Source organism: Protomyctophum parallelum (assembly GCF_964188405.1).
Source record: "Protomyctophum parallelum genome assembly, chromosome: 20".
Classification (NCBI taxonomy): domain Eukaryota; kingdom Metazoa; phylum Chordata; class Actinopteri; order Myctophiformes; family Myctophidae; genus Protomyctophum; species Protomyctophum parallelum.
The window spans coordinates 15,906,582-15,923,060 of NC_139718.1; the positions used below are offsets into that span (position 1 = coordinate 15,906,582).

The window sequence follows — 16,479 nt, forward strand, 5'->3', positions numbered from 1 at the left end:
TAGTGTGCAGTGGGTGCATAGTCTGTCTTCCCTCGGGATACAGGTCTGCCTATGACGGCCTTTCTCGATCGCGAGACTGTGCTCACTGAGTCTGTACCTAGTTAAGATTTTTCTTTGTTTTGGGTCGGTCACAGTGCTCAGGTATTCTGCCACTGTGTATTCTCTGTTTAGGGCCAGATAGCATTCTAGTTTACTCTGCTTTTGTGTTGCCGCTTTCCAGTGTGTCAGATAGTTTTCCTTTTGCTGTTTTATAATTTGGTTTAGTCCAATGGGTTTTCTATCTCGTGGCTCTGTTTGTGTTTGTGCCCGGAGTTCCAGGGCCAGCTGGCTGAGGGGGCATCTCTCTAGAGTTTTGCTGTGTGTGAGTGCCTTGTTATGGAGTGCATCTAGGTCACTTTCTTTTAGGTGGTTATAGAACTTAAGTGCTCTCTTTTTTATTTTGATTATGAGTGGGTATCGTCCTAATTCTGCCCTGCATGCATTATTTGGTTTTTTCGCTGGGTACGGAGAATGGATTTGCAGAATTCTGTGTGTAGGGTCTCGGTTTGGTGTTTATCCCATTTTTCAAGGTCATGGTTTGCTGATGGTCCCCAGATCTCGTAACCATAGAGGGAAACATAGTCAGTAACATAGGCGTTAGTGACATCTAGCGGAGAGTATGTGAATTGCGTGGGAGCATTTCTGCCTTGCTGTCATTTATAGCAAAGACAATATTCATTATTAAATCACACAGCACTGCAGCACCAACGGGAATGCAGAAATATCACATCAAATTGCTAATGTGGCAAACACCACTCCCTATCAGCTGAATACATTTAAGACAAGTAGTAAGATTTGTAAAAAAACAAAAAATAGACCACAGCTGTAAAAATGAGTGAATAATGTGTAGCAAAGCAACCTTTTTTAGGCTAGGCTTTTTAAAGGCGCGTGTCTGTTTGATTGGCGTCTTTCGTCGCCCCGCTCGGGCGTTGCTGGTGCGTACGTTGATGTTGACGTAAAACACAAAAAGCAACAGCGTGCCATGAATCGAACGCACCCGAAATGCACTCGATGGGAACGGCTCTGGGAGCTACGTCACCGCAGAGCAGGAGAAGGAGGTGTTGATACAGGACAGTCTGCTTCGGTTCGGTTGGTTGTCATTCCTTCATGAAACAAGACGTTGTCATTGTCATTTTTTTGTACCTGTCCCAGTTTTTAGTGTTCCTTGTTGGAGAGGCGTCGACGAATACCATCATTTCACCACATTAAACCCTGGCTTCTGTGAAGAAGCAAGCGCTCGAGCTTGCTTTAAAGGTAAGTTTGATCTCCTTAGTGGGGCGAAAAAGCAGGATAAAAAAATAGAAGCGTGTTTCGATCTATCAGGGTGATATTATATCACTTAACGCTAACACAATGTTCTTGGAAGGTATATCTAAAAATGCCACTTTACGTTTGAAAGCTGTTACTGCCAGCCAACATAATAAAGCAGAATTGTGGCTCCAATATCGCCAAGCATCCATGTTTGAGAGGTACATGCAGGAAGGAAGTAATTAGATGGTTCCTCAGAGGTGGCACCTGTGTGTTTTGCATCAGGTCAATGCATGATGTTGTTAATAAATCTACTTCTAGATAGCCTACTAGTATGATATATTTACCTAAATACAGGTGTTCTTCTAAATTGCAGAGGTGTGTGTGTGTGACGTGTGATATCATTTTATGACACCTGGTAGTCAGTTAAACAGTGAATTCACTAGAGCTCTTCTCCACCAAAGCAATGCTTACTCAACTAATAGTCCATAGAAGGAATGTGTCGACTAAGTAATGGGTTAATTGGTTTAATCGATAAAGCTGTAAAATTGTGCTTACTTGCTGCAGTGCATTTCCAATCATGCAGAGACCTAGCACTAGCATGGCTGTGATAGTAGTATGAGTGTAGTTTAGGCTATGTAATAACACAGCCATTCTAGGGCTAGCATAGACCAGCATTTTCAGGTTGCTGAGGTTAAGAACTAAACATTCTAAATCTCGATTTCACAATTGAAATTATACTATCAACTAACAAAGTCTTGATCAATTTATGACCAAAATGACCGGTTAATGGTAAGGCTGCAACAACGAATCGATTAAATCGATAAAAATCGATAATTAAATTCGTTGCCAACAAATTATCTTATCGATTATTATCGCGGGTGTTTTCCAACATTAAAATGTAACGTAAAGCTGCTTTCTTTTTACCGTTCAGTAACGGCACTACAGTAGGCTGAACGAACAATATGCAACGGGTCGGTATAAACACAACACAATGGGCGCGTTCGGAAATACCACACCGGAGCGCACTCGCCTATTAGTTAGCATTGCACAGTGGGCTCAGTGTGCTATTTCCGAACGAGCCCAATATTGTCTTGAACGTGACCAGAGCGCCCGGTCCGCATCTACCCCTCTCTCTCCCAACTTCAGTCTCCCCCACACACACACACACACACAGAGAGGGAGAGCGTCAGCTCTGTGGCTGCGATGATCTGCTTGCAAAATGCCCCAAACAGGTCCCAAAACATGGCATTTGTGAGCACGGCCACTGTCCATATTTGTTTGTCTTATGACAAAAAATGCTCCACAATGTCTGAATCTGTGAGCTTGCAGGCTGTCTACGACGAGCACTATAGCAGTGTAGCTTGCTAACGATCGTTAGCTCCTCATTTGTTCCACCTGTGTAATCACAGCAGCGCATTGAAGTGGGCACAGGGCAAAAATCTCCGTGAAGTGAACGTTTTTGCTTAACAATGATTTATTCAGTGCTGTTTAACTTTAGCAACATGTGATACTAGAGCCTAGACCCTAGAGAACATGCCAATATGGCTGCTATAAGAACGGTTTCCCCCATCAGCTAGCATGCTACTTGTAACTTGTGTGCACTGTGTGTGTGTGTGTGTGTGTGTGTGTGTGTGTGTGTGTGTGTGTGTGACTGTGTGCGTGCGTGCGTGCGTGTCCACACAGACTGTGTAGGACAGTGGTTCTCATAGTGGGAGTCCCAGCTACATTATAGATAGTTAGGAAGTAAACCAAGTGGACCCTAAAGGGTCTGTAACAGAGAGTGCAAAAATGGAACCAAATGGACTCACAATTGATTTTACCATAGAAATAAAAAAATAGAAATTGGGGTCCCAGAGATAGAAATGGAAAGAGACAGTCAGCTATACACGGTCAACATTACAGATTACAGTATCATTACAAGTAGGAATGGCAATGAAATCAAATTGGTTAAAAAAAGGGGGTAAAATATACATTTTGAATGAGTATTCATTTTTATTGTCTTTATTGTTAGTTACAACATGCCAAGCTAATTTTTTTAAGTAATTGCAAAAAGGTGCACTGCCATAATCCGATTAATCGATTCATCGTTTAAATAATCGGCCGATGAATCGATTATGAAATTAATCGTTAGTTGCAGCCCTAGTTAATGGATTATTTGACTGTGAGGGTGACAGCTTTAAAACACACTGTACAATGCACATTCAAACGGTTTGGATCAACATGTTAACCTAACGCAGAGCTTAACTGTGTCTGTGCATTATATTGTGGCATGTTTTCAGCAGGGCTATTCATGCTAGCATTGTCTGGCACCACTGGTATTCTATTGATCAAATCGTGTCACATAACGGATCAGCCCACCTCTGCTGTTTGGAGGAAAACAAACGCTCGTCCCAAAACACGCTTGCCCCGGGTCAAATCTGGCAACCTCAGGCTCATAACAGTTGCCACCTAAACGTAACCTCAATAAAACTATGCTTAAACCTAACCTTTGTCCTAAACGTAACCCCAATAAAACTATGACTAAACCTAACCTTATTCCTAAACGTAAAACTATGCCTATTATTGCCCTAAACTTATTCCTAAACTTAACCTCAGTAAGACTATGCCTTATTACCCTAATCATATTCCTATCCTTAACCTCAGTAAAACAAATTCAAGAACCTGGGGGCGAGCGGTCCATGAGAATCAATGGGGGCGAGCGTTCCAGCTACCATTTGGAGAATGCCATTTTGCCCGTATTGTTATAATTTCTCTGTCTATACCCAGGATGTTCACACATCTCTGAGTTGTGGCCCAGGAAAGATGAGTCTGACATCATGGTTCCTGGTCAGCAGCTCCGGCACACGCCACCGGTTGCCACGGGAGATGATATTTGTGGGCCGGGAGGATTGTGAGCTAATGCTACAGGTAAGAGGCTGACGACGTTCTGTAAGAGAGAGGGTGTGTTTCCTCACTTTCCTGTTAATGACAATATTGGACAGTGTCTTATGTTTACACTGCAAATACCAGCAACACGTCATATGTATCTCCTGACTCAATACTTAACCATAGACTGTGAGTTCAAGCTTTGGAAATATATATGCTTAAGACTAACTGGCTTCTAGCAGTCAGACAGCCACATACTGTAGGCGTGTGAGGTGTTGGCGGGTGCACCCTATAGTGAGCTTGAGAAGTGTGCATTTCTTTGAATGCGCAAATGTGACTTTCAGAGAATTGCCCCTGGCAAGTCAGTCAGTGACACAAAATGCATTCGGCGCATTCCAGAGACTGTGTTTCTCCATGGTGTCTATTATAAACTCACTTGGAATTCCTGAGGAGTCTTTATATGTTGCCTTCTCCTCAGACAAAAAAAAATCCTGTTGCCACAGTAGTGGTCAGTCACTGGTTGTTTATACTTTCCTTTAGTGTGGTATGCTAAAAAATGCCACACCACAGAGGTTTGCAGGATTGGAGGACCTCTTGTAAGCATTCATCTTTGTTGCATTCAGGGAAAACGTGAGTTTCTCCTAGTGTGCAATGATAATGCAGCACTTACATTTTACATTTGCGCTGCTCAGTTTTGAGTGCCTAAGACTGAAGCCTCCTGGTTTGGCAGACAGACAGCATAGCCACAAACTTTCTTCCTCCCCTTTAATCTATTGTTTTTATGTTTCCACCACAATACATTTTTGCATCCAAAACAAAACCCACCCCAATTTGCAGTCCTGTCTGTAACGTGAGAATCCTTCTTGGCAAAAAAAGAAAGAGGGGGAGAAAATGGAAAATGGCAATTGGATGTACAGTAACAGGAGTCATATCAAGTGGACATGGTTGCGAGTCTGGAACATGAGTCTTTTGACTTTCTATATCAACTGCTGTGTGATTGATATCTGCCTCCACAGAGCTGGCATTGTATTTATTTAGACTAGGCCTCTGGCAGTGCAGTCTAGTGCCAGATGCAATATTTTATCACACTGATAAGTCTCAACAAGCAAAAGCACACTATTGCTGTGACTAAAGTCCAAGTTTCCTGGGATCTTAGACGTGCATAATGGGAATGTAGGCTCCTTTGTGCTGCAGCACAGTAGAAGACAGATTACTTAGTTTACGGTTTATTGATCGATGAAAGCACCACTACTCTTGGCAGTATTGACAGGCAGTTATCTAGAAGCTCACTAATGAGGGGGATGACAAAGCATTGATTGGATTAATACTTTATTAACAGTTTGCACTTTGCAACTAGTACAGTGGTACGTTTCGGTCTTGTGTATTAACTTCATCAATACTGTTAAAGACACTAATAATATACAAGACATCATTAACTAGCAGCAACAATTGGGGAGGGGTCATTTCTTGTGTTGAACTTAGAAGACCTTTCTAGGACCAGTTACATATTGTAGACAGGTGCACTTTTATGGTGGGTTTGAAGGAGGATAAGGAGTCGCACCTTTTGAAGGCTGTTGATGGGGCATTCCACATTTTGGTTGCATAGCAGAACAAACTTAACCCAATGAACTTTGTACCGAATCTGGGTTGAACAAGATCAGTGGAGCTCCCTCTGGTGTTGTGCCTGTGTGTGCATGTCTCTCATGTTATTTAAATAGTTTGACAGGTACTGTACATGGGCACTGGGCCCTGATCCCTTGAGTATCTTGATGACTAGGCCCATTGCAAGTCGCTGTACTCTGTACCCCCCTTAGCCATTCCACTCTAGCATAAATGAGCAAGGTTTAGGTGAGTTCTAGGTGTGAGGCCAAGTAGTAACCTGACCAGTTTGTTTTGAGAGGTCTGAAGCTTTGTTTTGAATGCCTTTGTGGAGTACCATGCATGAATTGTCAAAATTACATTGATTGAATGAATGCTCCAGCAACTGTCCTCAGTGTATTCCTACTGACCAACAAGGAGATCCTGAGCAAAGCATTATTTAGATGCACACAGCATCTGAAAGCTGTCTGTCCCCATTAGCGGCTTGTGCAGCATTTGTGACGCTCTATAAACCATTAAAGTGTAATATTAATTTAGCAAATGAGTTTGGTAGTCTACTTTCATCTCTTTGAAGCAGAGGCCCAGAGTAGCTAATGAGAGAAGAAAAGAGAGAGGATCCCCCTGCATCAATTAATCAATGTGCATTGGCCCTTAATTGATCTAGGCATATTCAAAACATAAACACGTTTTGTCAAACTGGAGAATGGGGTCTTGATCTTGGTATTGCAACAGTCAGTGTGAAATTGAATAGTGTAGAATGGACATTTCCAATTCATAAACTAGCGACGTTGTACTTATTTCGTTCAGACAGGAAGAGAAAGTAATCACTCCATGAGGGCCTCCGTGACTCATTTATTTGATGCGGAATTTCTCTGCCGACTGCACGCAACGCAGGCCCCTATAACAGTTAGCGGTGTCCTTGGGCCCCCCAGTTAGTAGGAGGCTGTGAACACGGAAGTAGGACACGTACTGTAGGAGCTATCTATGCAAAAGTATCTCTGGTCAAGGATCACAACACCCATGTCCACTTCTTTCTGTATAATCGGTGACTGTTCTGCCTGTTGTGCATTATGAGTCTTACTCACTTTCAAACTGGCATCCCTATTTTGGGAACGTCATTATAGGGGAAAGACGAACGTTTTCAGAAATGGCTAAAACAGCAGATCAGAGTATAATCTGGGGCTTGCTTAATTGCTTTGAAATGGCCAATAATGACTTGTGGTTTTAACTTTGCAGTCTCGCAGTGTGGACAAACAGCACGCTGTGATCAACTACGACCCAAACACAGACGAACACATGGTGAAGGACCTGGGGAGCTTGAATGGGGTGAGTGAACCCGTCTCTAGTTTCACTAAAACTGCTTCTACCTGCTTCTACCCCCCCCCCCCCCCACACACACACACACACACACCATGGTAATATAGGAGCCTGGCAGCCTCAGGTCTCCCTGGAGTCTCTAGTCTAATCGGAACCCCATTAGATCCACCACAAAAGACCCCCTTCCTCCGTTGGTGGAACAGGACCACTGTCAAGGGACTGGATTTCCCCCGCTAGCCACGACTGAGACCCTTTCTTTTGGATTTCCCATTATTCCTATCTGGTTGTACAGCTTCCAGTCCAGCCTGCCGTTGTGCTGTTGCCACTTCAGTGCACTGTTATCCCAGCGCAGAACCCAGGCCAGTGCACAGGGGGAGAGACTGTTCATTGTTCTCCTGGAGGATGGCTTTTGGCAGCAATACTAATCAGAGCAGAACAGATTAACGACCTGGAGGACCAAACTCATATCCAACATGGTGGAAAAACATGGATATCAGAGCAGTTTTTGTCCGTCTCACATAAATAATTACTCTTCACACACTCTTTGTAGTGTATGTATTGTACCATATTGATACAGTATCAAATGGCCATTCTCACACAGTCTGCCCTACAAAGCCTCTTTGTTTCCATTGGTCTGATGATTTTTTTAGTCTATACAGTATTACTACCTTTTGGTCTGTTACTTTGGGTTAGTGTCTTAACTATTTATATATTCAAAGATGGCTTACAGAACATTAGCTATCTACAAAACAAAAACGGTGGTCGCCACTTACATGAGAGATTAACATTTGAGTTGACAAGGTCATAAATCAAGTGGCAAGCAAGGGCAAAATTGCATGGGGCATAACGCCTAATCACTCATATCTCAGTAATCTCACAGGGAAATGGCATATTTTAACATTTACATAGCTTTGGCACTTTGCAGAGAGTTATACACTACTAAATGCAAACTGTCTAGTTACTGTAATTTAAGTGGTGAATTGAATTGATCACAAGACCCAAATCAGGAGGTTGTGTGTGTGTGTGTTCAGTCACTGTCTCTACATTCCATATCCACCTGTCTCTGAGGCGCTCTAGTCTAGATGGCCATTACATAACTCCATAATCTCATCAGTGGCTTAACATGTGGTGGCTTAACTCTCTCAGTGGGAAAAAGTCCAGACGAATACTAGCCCATTCATGTTTACTGGGTCCACATTCACTCTGGCGTTGTGTACGAGAGTGTAAGAAAAATGGAGACCTGTATGGCCAATAAAGTGACCTTTATTATTTTTCCACATTTGTCTCCACATTATGAATGTGATACTCTGTGTACTAGTTAAACTGTCAGGGGTGTTCTGGTAAGGTGACCAGATAGTGCTGGATATCCTTCCCTCTCTTGCTTCCCTCTGTCTCATGCTATCAATCCTATCTGATATGTGTATAGGTCTGGTCCACAAGATTCGATACACCACCAAGATACCCATGTACCTGTCTAAATACTTCCTTAATGTAAACGAAGTCCACACCCACAACACCAGAGGGAGTGCAACAAACCATGTACAACCCAGATTCGGCACAAACAAGGGACTAAATTATTTTCGCTCCTATGCCACCAAAATGTGGAACGCCCTACCAACAGTCATTAAGACATGTGAATCCCTTGACTCCTTCAAAACCGCTCTCAAAGGGCACCTACGGATGGCTGCAATTCGAAACTGGCCTCTGTAAAATCTGAATCCCCCCCACCCCCCCACCCCATTTTCCCTCACTGTATATTGTATCTTTTCCCTTTTTTGCTTCCCATATGATGAATTCCTGTTCTGTTCTTTAGCTACATAGAAATGTCTATTTCTATGTCTCTAAATGTTTGTATGTCTTTAAATGTTTTGATGAATTGAACAATGTGGACCCTGTTGTAAACAAGTGTAATGCTTAATTGGGTCGTCCACTCACAGTTGACAGTCTTTGTATTGAGTTTGTGCTTAAAATGTACTGTAAATTCTACAAACTGTTAATAAATATTTCAATCAATCAATCAATCAATCAAGTGTAACATTCTTTAAACTATGACTTAGTGACTTGCTTTTTCTCTCCCACAGACCTTTGTGAATGACCTGAGAATCCCAGAACAGACCTACATCATCCTCAAGCTCTCGGATGTCGTTCGCTTTGGTTATGATATCCTTTTCCAGGCATGCTGATGTGGAGATGTTGTTGTATCTCATTTGTTCGTCTTCAGTATATATATATTGTCCTTTGTGTAGCTTGCAGACAAAAAAAGCTGTTTTTGACACTATTGTGCCATGGAGTTTAAATGAACCACATATACTTCGTTGTACGGAAATAGCCGATTTACAAGATTGTCGTGACGTGTCACACTGTGATTCTCTGTGAGCTTGCATATCAGATATTTTCACAGTTTTTCTTTTTAAACTATTTTTTTTACTATTTTCAAATGTTATCAAAATAGGAATGACTGAAAGCGTTCAACTCTTTTCTTTGGTTCAGCGCAATACATGAGCCGACTTCCTGCCCATCTGCGTTCTTTCAGTCTGTCAGACCAGCTTTAATTCAGTGATGAGCAGCCTGTGATTAAAATGAGCTCATGATGACTTGGTCTCCTCTGGCAGACAGTTTGCTTTTTACAACGTGAATATTTGTAAATGTTTCTTTTCCTTCTGTGGTCCTTGCTCAGCGCGCTCTCTGCATCTTAATTCCTTGTGGTTTCTCGGTCAGGCGTTTGGGATTTTGCTCCGACGGGGTGGACAGAAAATCTCCTGCACCCTTTGACCTCTTCCCAGCGTTTGTGAAATTCAGGTTAGATAACAAGGGGGAAAGCTCCTTATAGGTGGGAGACATTTTCAAGGGGTGTGTGTGTGTTTGCTGACAGAACAGACTTAGGCATTTGATTTGTGATGTCACATGTCTCAAACAGTGGGTAGCTCAAGATATATTAACTCGATTGAATTCTAACAGTCTGTCCTTGTCGACTAATTTCCTGTCCACAAGGTTGTGTATTAAAGTAAATAACATCTCGTATGATTGCAGGCATCGTCGGATCATCAAATCATCAAAGCCAAGACGTTATTTACTGGAACAGACAACCTCAATTGTTCTATTGCTAGAACAGGACTTTATACATATTGTGGATTACACACGGAGATATTAAATTGTAATGGATCATTCAGCCCTATTTATATGCATTGCTGAGAAACTCCTAGCTATCATGCTATAGCAAAATAATACAATCATATTGCTTGAATAGAACCAGCAGTTGTGTGAGACACGGCATGCACATCCAGAAAGGATCTTAACATAATATTTATGGCCCTGTATTAATAAGGGGAGTCCAATGATTTCCAGTGCGTGTTTTTATGCCTTGACAACTCCCCCACATGTCCATGTGTACATCCTGGAGAAGAGTCAACACAAGGTACCAGAGGAAGCCCTTAAAGTGAGTACAACTGACGGCCTCATGTGCCTAATGCGCAGCTCTGCTTTTTTGCAAGAAATTGACATGAGTGCACATTTGCAATTCTGTCTGGATCGATTTTCCAATGTTACGGTTACATGTCTGTCTTGTCTTCTAAATAACGGTAGTGGGTCGCACACACACCAAGACTTCAGTTCAAAATATTTATTTCATTTTTGAAAGGGGACAAACGTTTCGGCTATCCAGCCTTCATCAGTGTCCCTGTGACACTGATGAAGGCTGGATAACCGAAACGCTTGTCCCTGTTCCACGGGTAACGCACCTAAAGTCAGAGTGCGGTGGTCACATGAAGAGTAATTTATTGTCTTGTCTTCAGCATGAGAAGTACACCACCCAGCTGCAGCTTAACATGAAGGCCCTGGAGGCCAGGAAGAGACAGAAACAACTCTCCTCTGACTCCAAGGACAAGACTGAGCGCAAAGCCCATTCCACCACAGGTAAACATCTCGGTCTGCGCACACACACAATATTGATAATGACCCAACAGACTCGAGTTTCACATTCTACGGCGGTTGTAGTTGTCGATGTCGCCTGAAGGTTAAACGCTTCCTCTCGACTTGATTTGGATGAGGTATCCACACAAGGAAGAGGAAGTCTTTGTGTCTCCATTTGCTATGTGAGTTTGGCAGGAGATCTCTTGATAAAGCCGGACACAGCTTCCTTTATTAAGAGGATGCCCAGTGGAAGATCAGACTGCCTCGTGAGCTGAGAGAGGCTAGTCTGAAAGAGGCTCAGCCCTGTAGTGTGGGTATGGCAGCTACGTGTCTAATCGTATCTCAGAGTTGTCAGGGTGAGTATTTGTGAATAAATGGTTTGCTAGCCAAGTTGAGGGGTGTGGAGTTAGCGATAGATGTAACCTTATCTCTGACGGCCATGCTTGACTGCAAGAGTAGAGACGGCCTTATGTCCATCTTGGAGGCCATGACTGTACTTAACATGTGGAACAGCAGAATTGGAAAGATGTGTTTGTTTTCATTCTCATGCTCCCTTTGCCCTCATCGTGTCTTTGCCGGGAGGCATACTATGATCCGACGGAGCATTGCTCCAGTCCAAAGGAGCAATGGTCCGAGGTGCGCTGGGGGTCGGGAGAGGGTTGGGGTTAGGTTTAGGTGTCTGCCCCGGGGGAGGTTAGGGTTAGGGAGAGGGTTTGAGGTAGGTTGTCGATCGGACCAATGCTCCGTCGGATCATAGTATAGTAACCGTCTTTGCCCTCATCGTGTCTTTGCCCTCATCGTGTCTTTGCCCTCAGCCAATGTGAGCATATCTTTTTTTTCTCTGTATAAACAACAGTCGAACAGTTGGTGGATTGTTAGTTCTAGAGACGCACTTTCTCAATGAAGTTCATTCACACAGGCCGACAAAACACACACTCCCACTGTTGGCCTAGGAATTCTCATACTTCCTGCTCCATATTCACTATAAGCATACTTGGGGAAAAACTATAACTGAAGCTATAAATAGCCTCAGTCTCTTAGGCCAAAAAAATCTCCAACAGTTTGAGTGCTGAATTACAAAAGATTCTTGGAAATTAACTCTCTGGCTTCCTCTTAGCAACAATTGCCTTTCTAGAACAGAGCCTAGCTGTTGCACTACCACAGAGTCTAACCAAGCAGAGATATTTTGTTTGTGCTGTGGTCCTTAAAGGTATATTCAGTGATTTCACTCAAAAAACCTTAGGTTTCGTTTTTGGCTGTGGGACCCAGCCTTTCGTCCAATCGGGATAGAGAGTCAAAAACAAAACCTAAGGTTTTTTGACCCCCAGGGGTTAACTGGGGACAGGGAGGAACTCCTTATATGGCCAGCACACTCTATAGTAGGGAGGATTATCACAACAAAACAAAGAAATAAGTGATATTTGAATTAAGTGAAATCACTGAATATACCTTTAACTGCAGTTTCCTGACTTAAAGACTTTCATACATACGTTGAATTGGCTTACCTTGATTCATACCGTCATGAAACCGGTTAAGAATGATGCTAATGATGCTATGTTAAAAGAATGTAAATTATAAAGCTTTACTCATTAAAAGGTTTTTTGTAGCATTTTCAAGAACATTTTCATGATATATGTAACCAGATTTCACAAGACTGTAAACCCTTTACCCTTGTTGAAGTTTGATTATTACTAATTTGGCCCATCCATACCTGCTAGGCAGGTGCCACTGCTGACTGTGTCTGCGGCACTGCTGTGTTATGACCAACATACTGTTCACATTAGGCTTAGGTGGTTAATGGAATAGATTTGGGCAAGCCAAGTACACTGAGAAATACAGTAAGTGCATCTCTTGGTTCCACAAGCAGCAGAAATCTGTTTATCTGAGTGTGTATCTTCAGCTTGTAAATGAGCCTCTTGTTTGGCTGCAGTGTGTGCTGTGATGCTCTTTGAAAGGCTCGATTGTGTTGGAATTTCTATTATGATTGGAAGGGATAGTCTTGTCTTGCCAGTCAGACTACACACAATTGTCCAAACATTAAAGCTCAATACTGGCTTGAATGATTCTGTAGCATGTTGAGGTTGGTGCACGTTTTATGACATCGCTGGCTGATGTCTCAGACAGCAACTTGAAGACTAGAAGAACAGGATGTGTGTGTGTGTGTGTCTGTGTTTCCCCTGCAGCTGTACTGGGTGTGGAATGCCCTGCCCTCTTGCCTTGTACTTTCAGTGACTCAGTTAGTCAGGACACAGTCCTGCTCAATATTTCCTACAGAAGCACAAACTGAATGCCACATTGAAATTCACCCACTTTTTTAGGATTTTGCCAGAAATCATAGCATGCCAGCATTATATAATGGCTTCGTATCGAGCTTGTGCATTCAAATCCAACTTTCCCAGCGGATGTTTACGAGTGGCTCCTGTGTGAGGATGCATGGCATGCTAGACTAACCCTGTAAACCCAAATGACAGCTCACCTCTGTACTTAAGACCATTTTAGGCGGGTTGGTGTCCCACCCACAGTTTTCCCTCGCTAGCAAATTAGCAGGAATGGAATTGGCAACATGGCGCTCTGTTGCTCCTACCGTCACACGGTTGTTGATGTTTTATTGTGTGTTGGCCCGGCAACAGTGTTGGAGTGCCGCTGTCACTTTGGATCGTTGGGGTCTAGACTCCACAGAGCTCGTTTAGCGTCTCTATCAGGCACACAACAGCCATGTAGATTATCTGATTAGTACCATATAGTGGGCCGGCCAGCCAGCTGTTAAACAATATGTCAGCTGTGGAATGAATGACGGGTCGGAACTCATCCCCTGACATGTGTGTTATTCATGTGGAGGGGGATAAATACTGACATATTCAGTATTTAGGCCAGCAGTGATAAGACTTATGATTACTTTGAGAAGCATGACAATAGGAATGTTCCCCACAGATATTTTGGGTTTGCCGTGATGTAACGCCAAACACTGGTGAGATATCTTATTCCGTTGATAAGAAATTGATCATCCAAACTTCCAAAGTAGTCTCCTCATTGATGTGCATTGCATGGTGAAACTCTGTGCCATAACTCTTTAAGCCCCATTAAAAATGCTAATATATCCAGACTACAAGCTCACAGCTTGTAGTTCTGCCAAAATAGGGATGCCAGTTTTAAAGTGATAACAATAATTTTGATTTCTATCAATGGTGAAGGATTATAATGTGTTTCTTTTGCACTTTGTCTTAATATTCTGTGTAAATGTGCTCTCCAAATAAACGTACCGGTACCTTGCCTTGATGATATATTGGGAACGTCACAATTGGCTTGATCTCATTGTAGTGAAGATTAGGAAAACCTTTGTCCTGGCCTACCCTGTGATCATTAGCCTATCTGGTGATGGATCGAGGGAATACACAAGCTGACCCTCACCATTCTCGTGTGGGAAGTGTCAAATTCCCACACACAAGACTAGCTTAATTTATACATAACCAACTTGACTAAAAAGGATGTATGTATTTTAAACAAACAAAAAAGTGTTTACAGTCACTTTTTTAAAGAATAAAACCTCCTTAATATTACAGTAGTACACTACACAGTTAAATGGATGCCAGTGTTTTGCCATGTCTCCATGTTGCAAGAACAAACCCAGACTGTTTATTGCCATTTCGTAGCTTGACATGAGGCAATGTTTTGCTGTGCAGGCCGACTTATATAAATCTTTAAATTCCACAAATGTATGTGTGTACAGTATGTCTCGAGGAACAGTATGACCAATCCCCTTCACATTTGGCCTTTGTCATAAGTACCAGAATCTGTACAAGGTCAACACTGTACGTTTCCGTCACTTCTCTCTCCTCGCTCTCCTGCGTCTGTTTCTTCCTGTGCACGTGTCCATGAGTCTGATATTGTGTATGTGTGTGTGCGTGTGTCTGTGTTTGTGTGTGTGTCTGTTAGCCACCGGAGATAGTCCCATATCCAAGCCAACTCCTCTGTATGGCCAGCCGTCCTGGTGGGGGGAGGATGACGAGGACCCGGAGAAGAAGAGAGAGCAGAGCGGCGGTGGAAACTATTCAGGTCAGAAGAACGCTACCCGCTGGTTCCCAAACACTGGGTCGGTACCAATTTATGGGCCGTGGAATTATTTATATGCGTTTCCTACAATTCATTTTTAATTATTGTTATTAAAAAAATCCAGTTTTCCATGAATTAAAACCAAATTCAATGATTATTTTCCTGTAAATTCATGGAGATATAAAGGAAAAATATAAGAAATTTGGAAACTATTTAAGTAGTAGTGAAAATAGCTGAACGTGGTGCTTGTAGATCTTCTATTTTCACTATTTTGGGTCCCGGGCTAACGTCCAATTCTCTCTTGGTCTTGAGCTGAAAAGTTTGAGAACCTTGTACCTCGTCTCTAACGGATTTGAATGGTACATCAAAATCATGCAATTAATTTATGCAAGAATGTTCAGGTCTTTTGAGGGCAAAATATACACGGCCTAAATTACCCTGATGTTATTTAAATGACATCTCTAGATGAGTGGGGGAGCTAACATCTCTTGCTTGGCTGATCCTAACGTGAACTGGCATGTTCTGCTGTGCCACAGTCTTCCAGTGTCCTGTGTAGGTCATTGGGAGATGGCCGGTAGCTCTCTTGACTGCCAGCAGTGGACTGTGAGCCAACTCAGGCCGTGCCATGCCAGTGGGCAGTGCTTGGTTACATTGTGATGGATTATGACCCACTAAGCTGCTATGGGGAGGGAGTGCGGTGGTTGTGTTTGCCTCGTGTTGCCTGGACTGGAACAGATTACCACTCAGTCAGCCACCCTCCACTAGACTCTGGGCTCCTCAAGTTATTTGTCCACATCTAGCTGACAGATTTCCAACCACTGGAGTCCTAAATATTTTACTGCTAAGTACGAACATATTCGTTCATATGCGGGTTGTAAACATAGATGCTTATTCACCTGGATATACTTTAATTAATAGATCATAGCGTAGCATAATCATGTATCTTCTGATGAAGGTCTGAAAGCTCAAAATAATGTGAAACACTGCATAGATCCAAGTGTGGAAATCTCTTATCTCCATCAGTATGGAGTCTGTGGACTCATTCATGCTTGAAACGCCTTTACAGAAAAGTACCGAGTGGAGCAGTAGTCATCCTGCGTTAATAGATCATAGAACATAATTTCAACCATATGTTTTAATATTGAGTGGACCAGGTTGATGATGGTTCATCATGTGTGCTCTTGTATGTTGATCAGCAGTGGGAGACAAAGACACTCAGTCTATGCCACTCCCGAGTCGTCCCAACCTACTTACTTATTAAAATGTACCCAAGAATTCCAGAAATGTCAGAAAATATATATATGAAAATAACATCTGCAAGATCACACATGTGCCATCAATGTGAGATCTTCGCTATATTTGATACTTGGTCAATTCATAATGTACTTTTCCCTGCCTAGAAATGTAGCGGAGTAAAAAGTACAATATTAGTCTTTGAAATTTAGTGGA

At 42.6% G+C, this 16,479-nt stretch overlaps 1 protein-coding gene across 11 annotated transcripts in view; it reads left to right on the top strand.

Moving 5' to 3' along the window:
* cep170ba (centrosomal protein 170Ba) overlaps positions 1-16,479 on the top strand; it is a 66,503-nt gene that overhangs the window by 16,089 nt on the left and 33,935 nt on the right. For 6 of the 11 annotated variants that reach the window (XR_014570837.1, XM_083791825.1, XM_083791832.1 and 3 more), the window contains exons 2-6: positions 6,991-7,080; positions 9,153-9,231; positions 10,449-10,507; positions 10,863-10,983; positions 14,914-15,033. Coding sequence is in view for 10 of the 11 variants with exons in the window: in XM_083791825.1 (XP_083647951.1) it covers positions 6,991-7,080; positions 9,153-9,231; positions 10,449-10,507; positions 10,863-10,983; positions 14,914-15,033 (469 nt within the window). In the remaining variant the exon portion in view is untranslated. Of the gene's footprint in view, positions 1-1,093; positions 1,294-4,056; positions 4,198-6,990; positions 7,081-9,152; positions 9,232-10,448; positions 10,508-10,862; positions 10,984-14,913; positions 15,034-16,479 lie in introns of those variants that run through there. The other 5 variants (XM_083791826.1, XM_083791827.1, XM_083791831.1 and 2 more) reach the window with 4 other exon arrangements.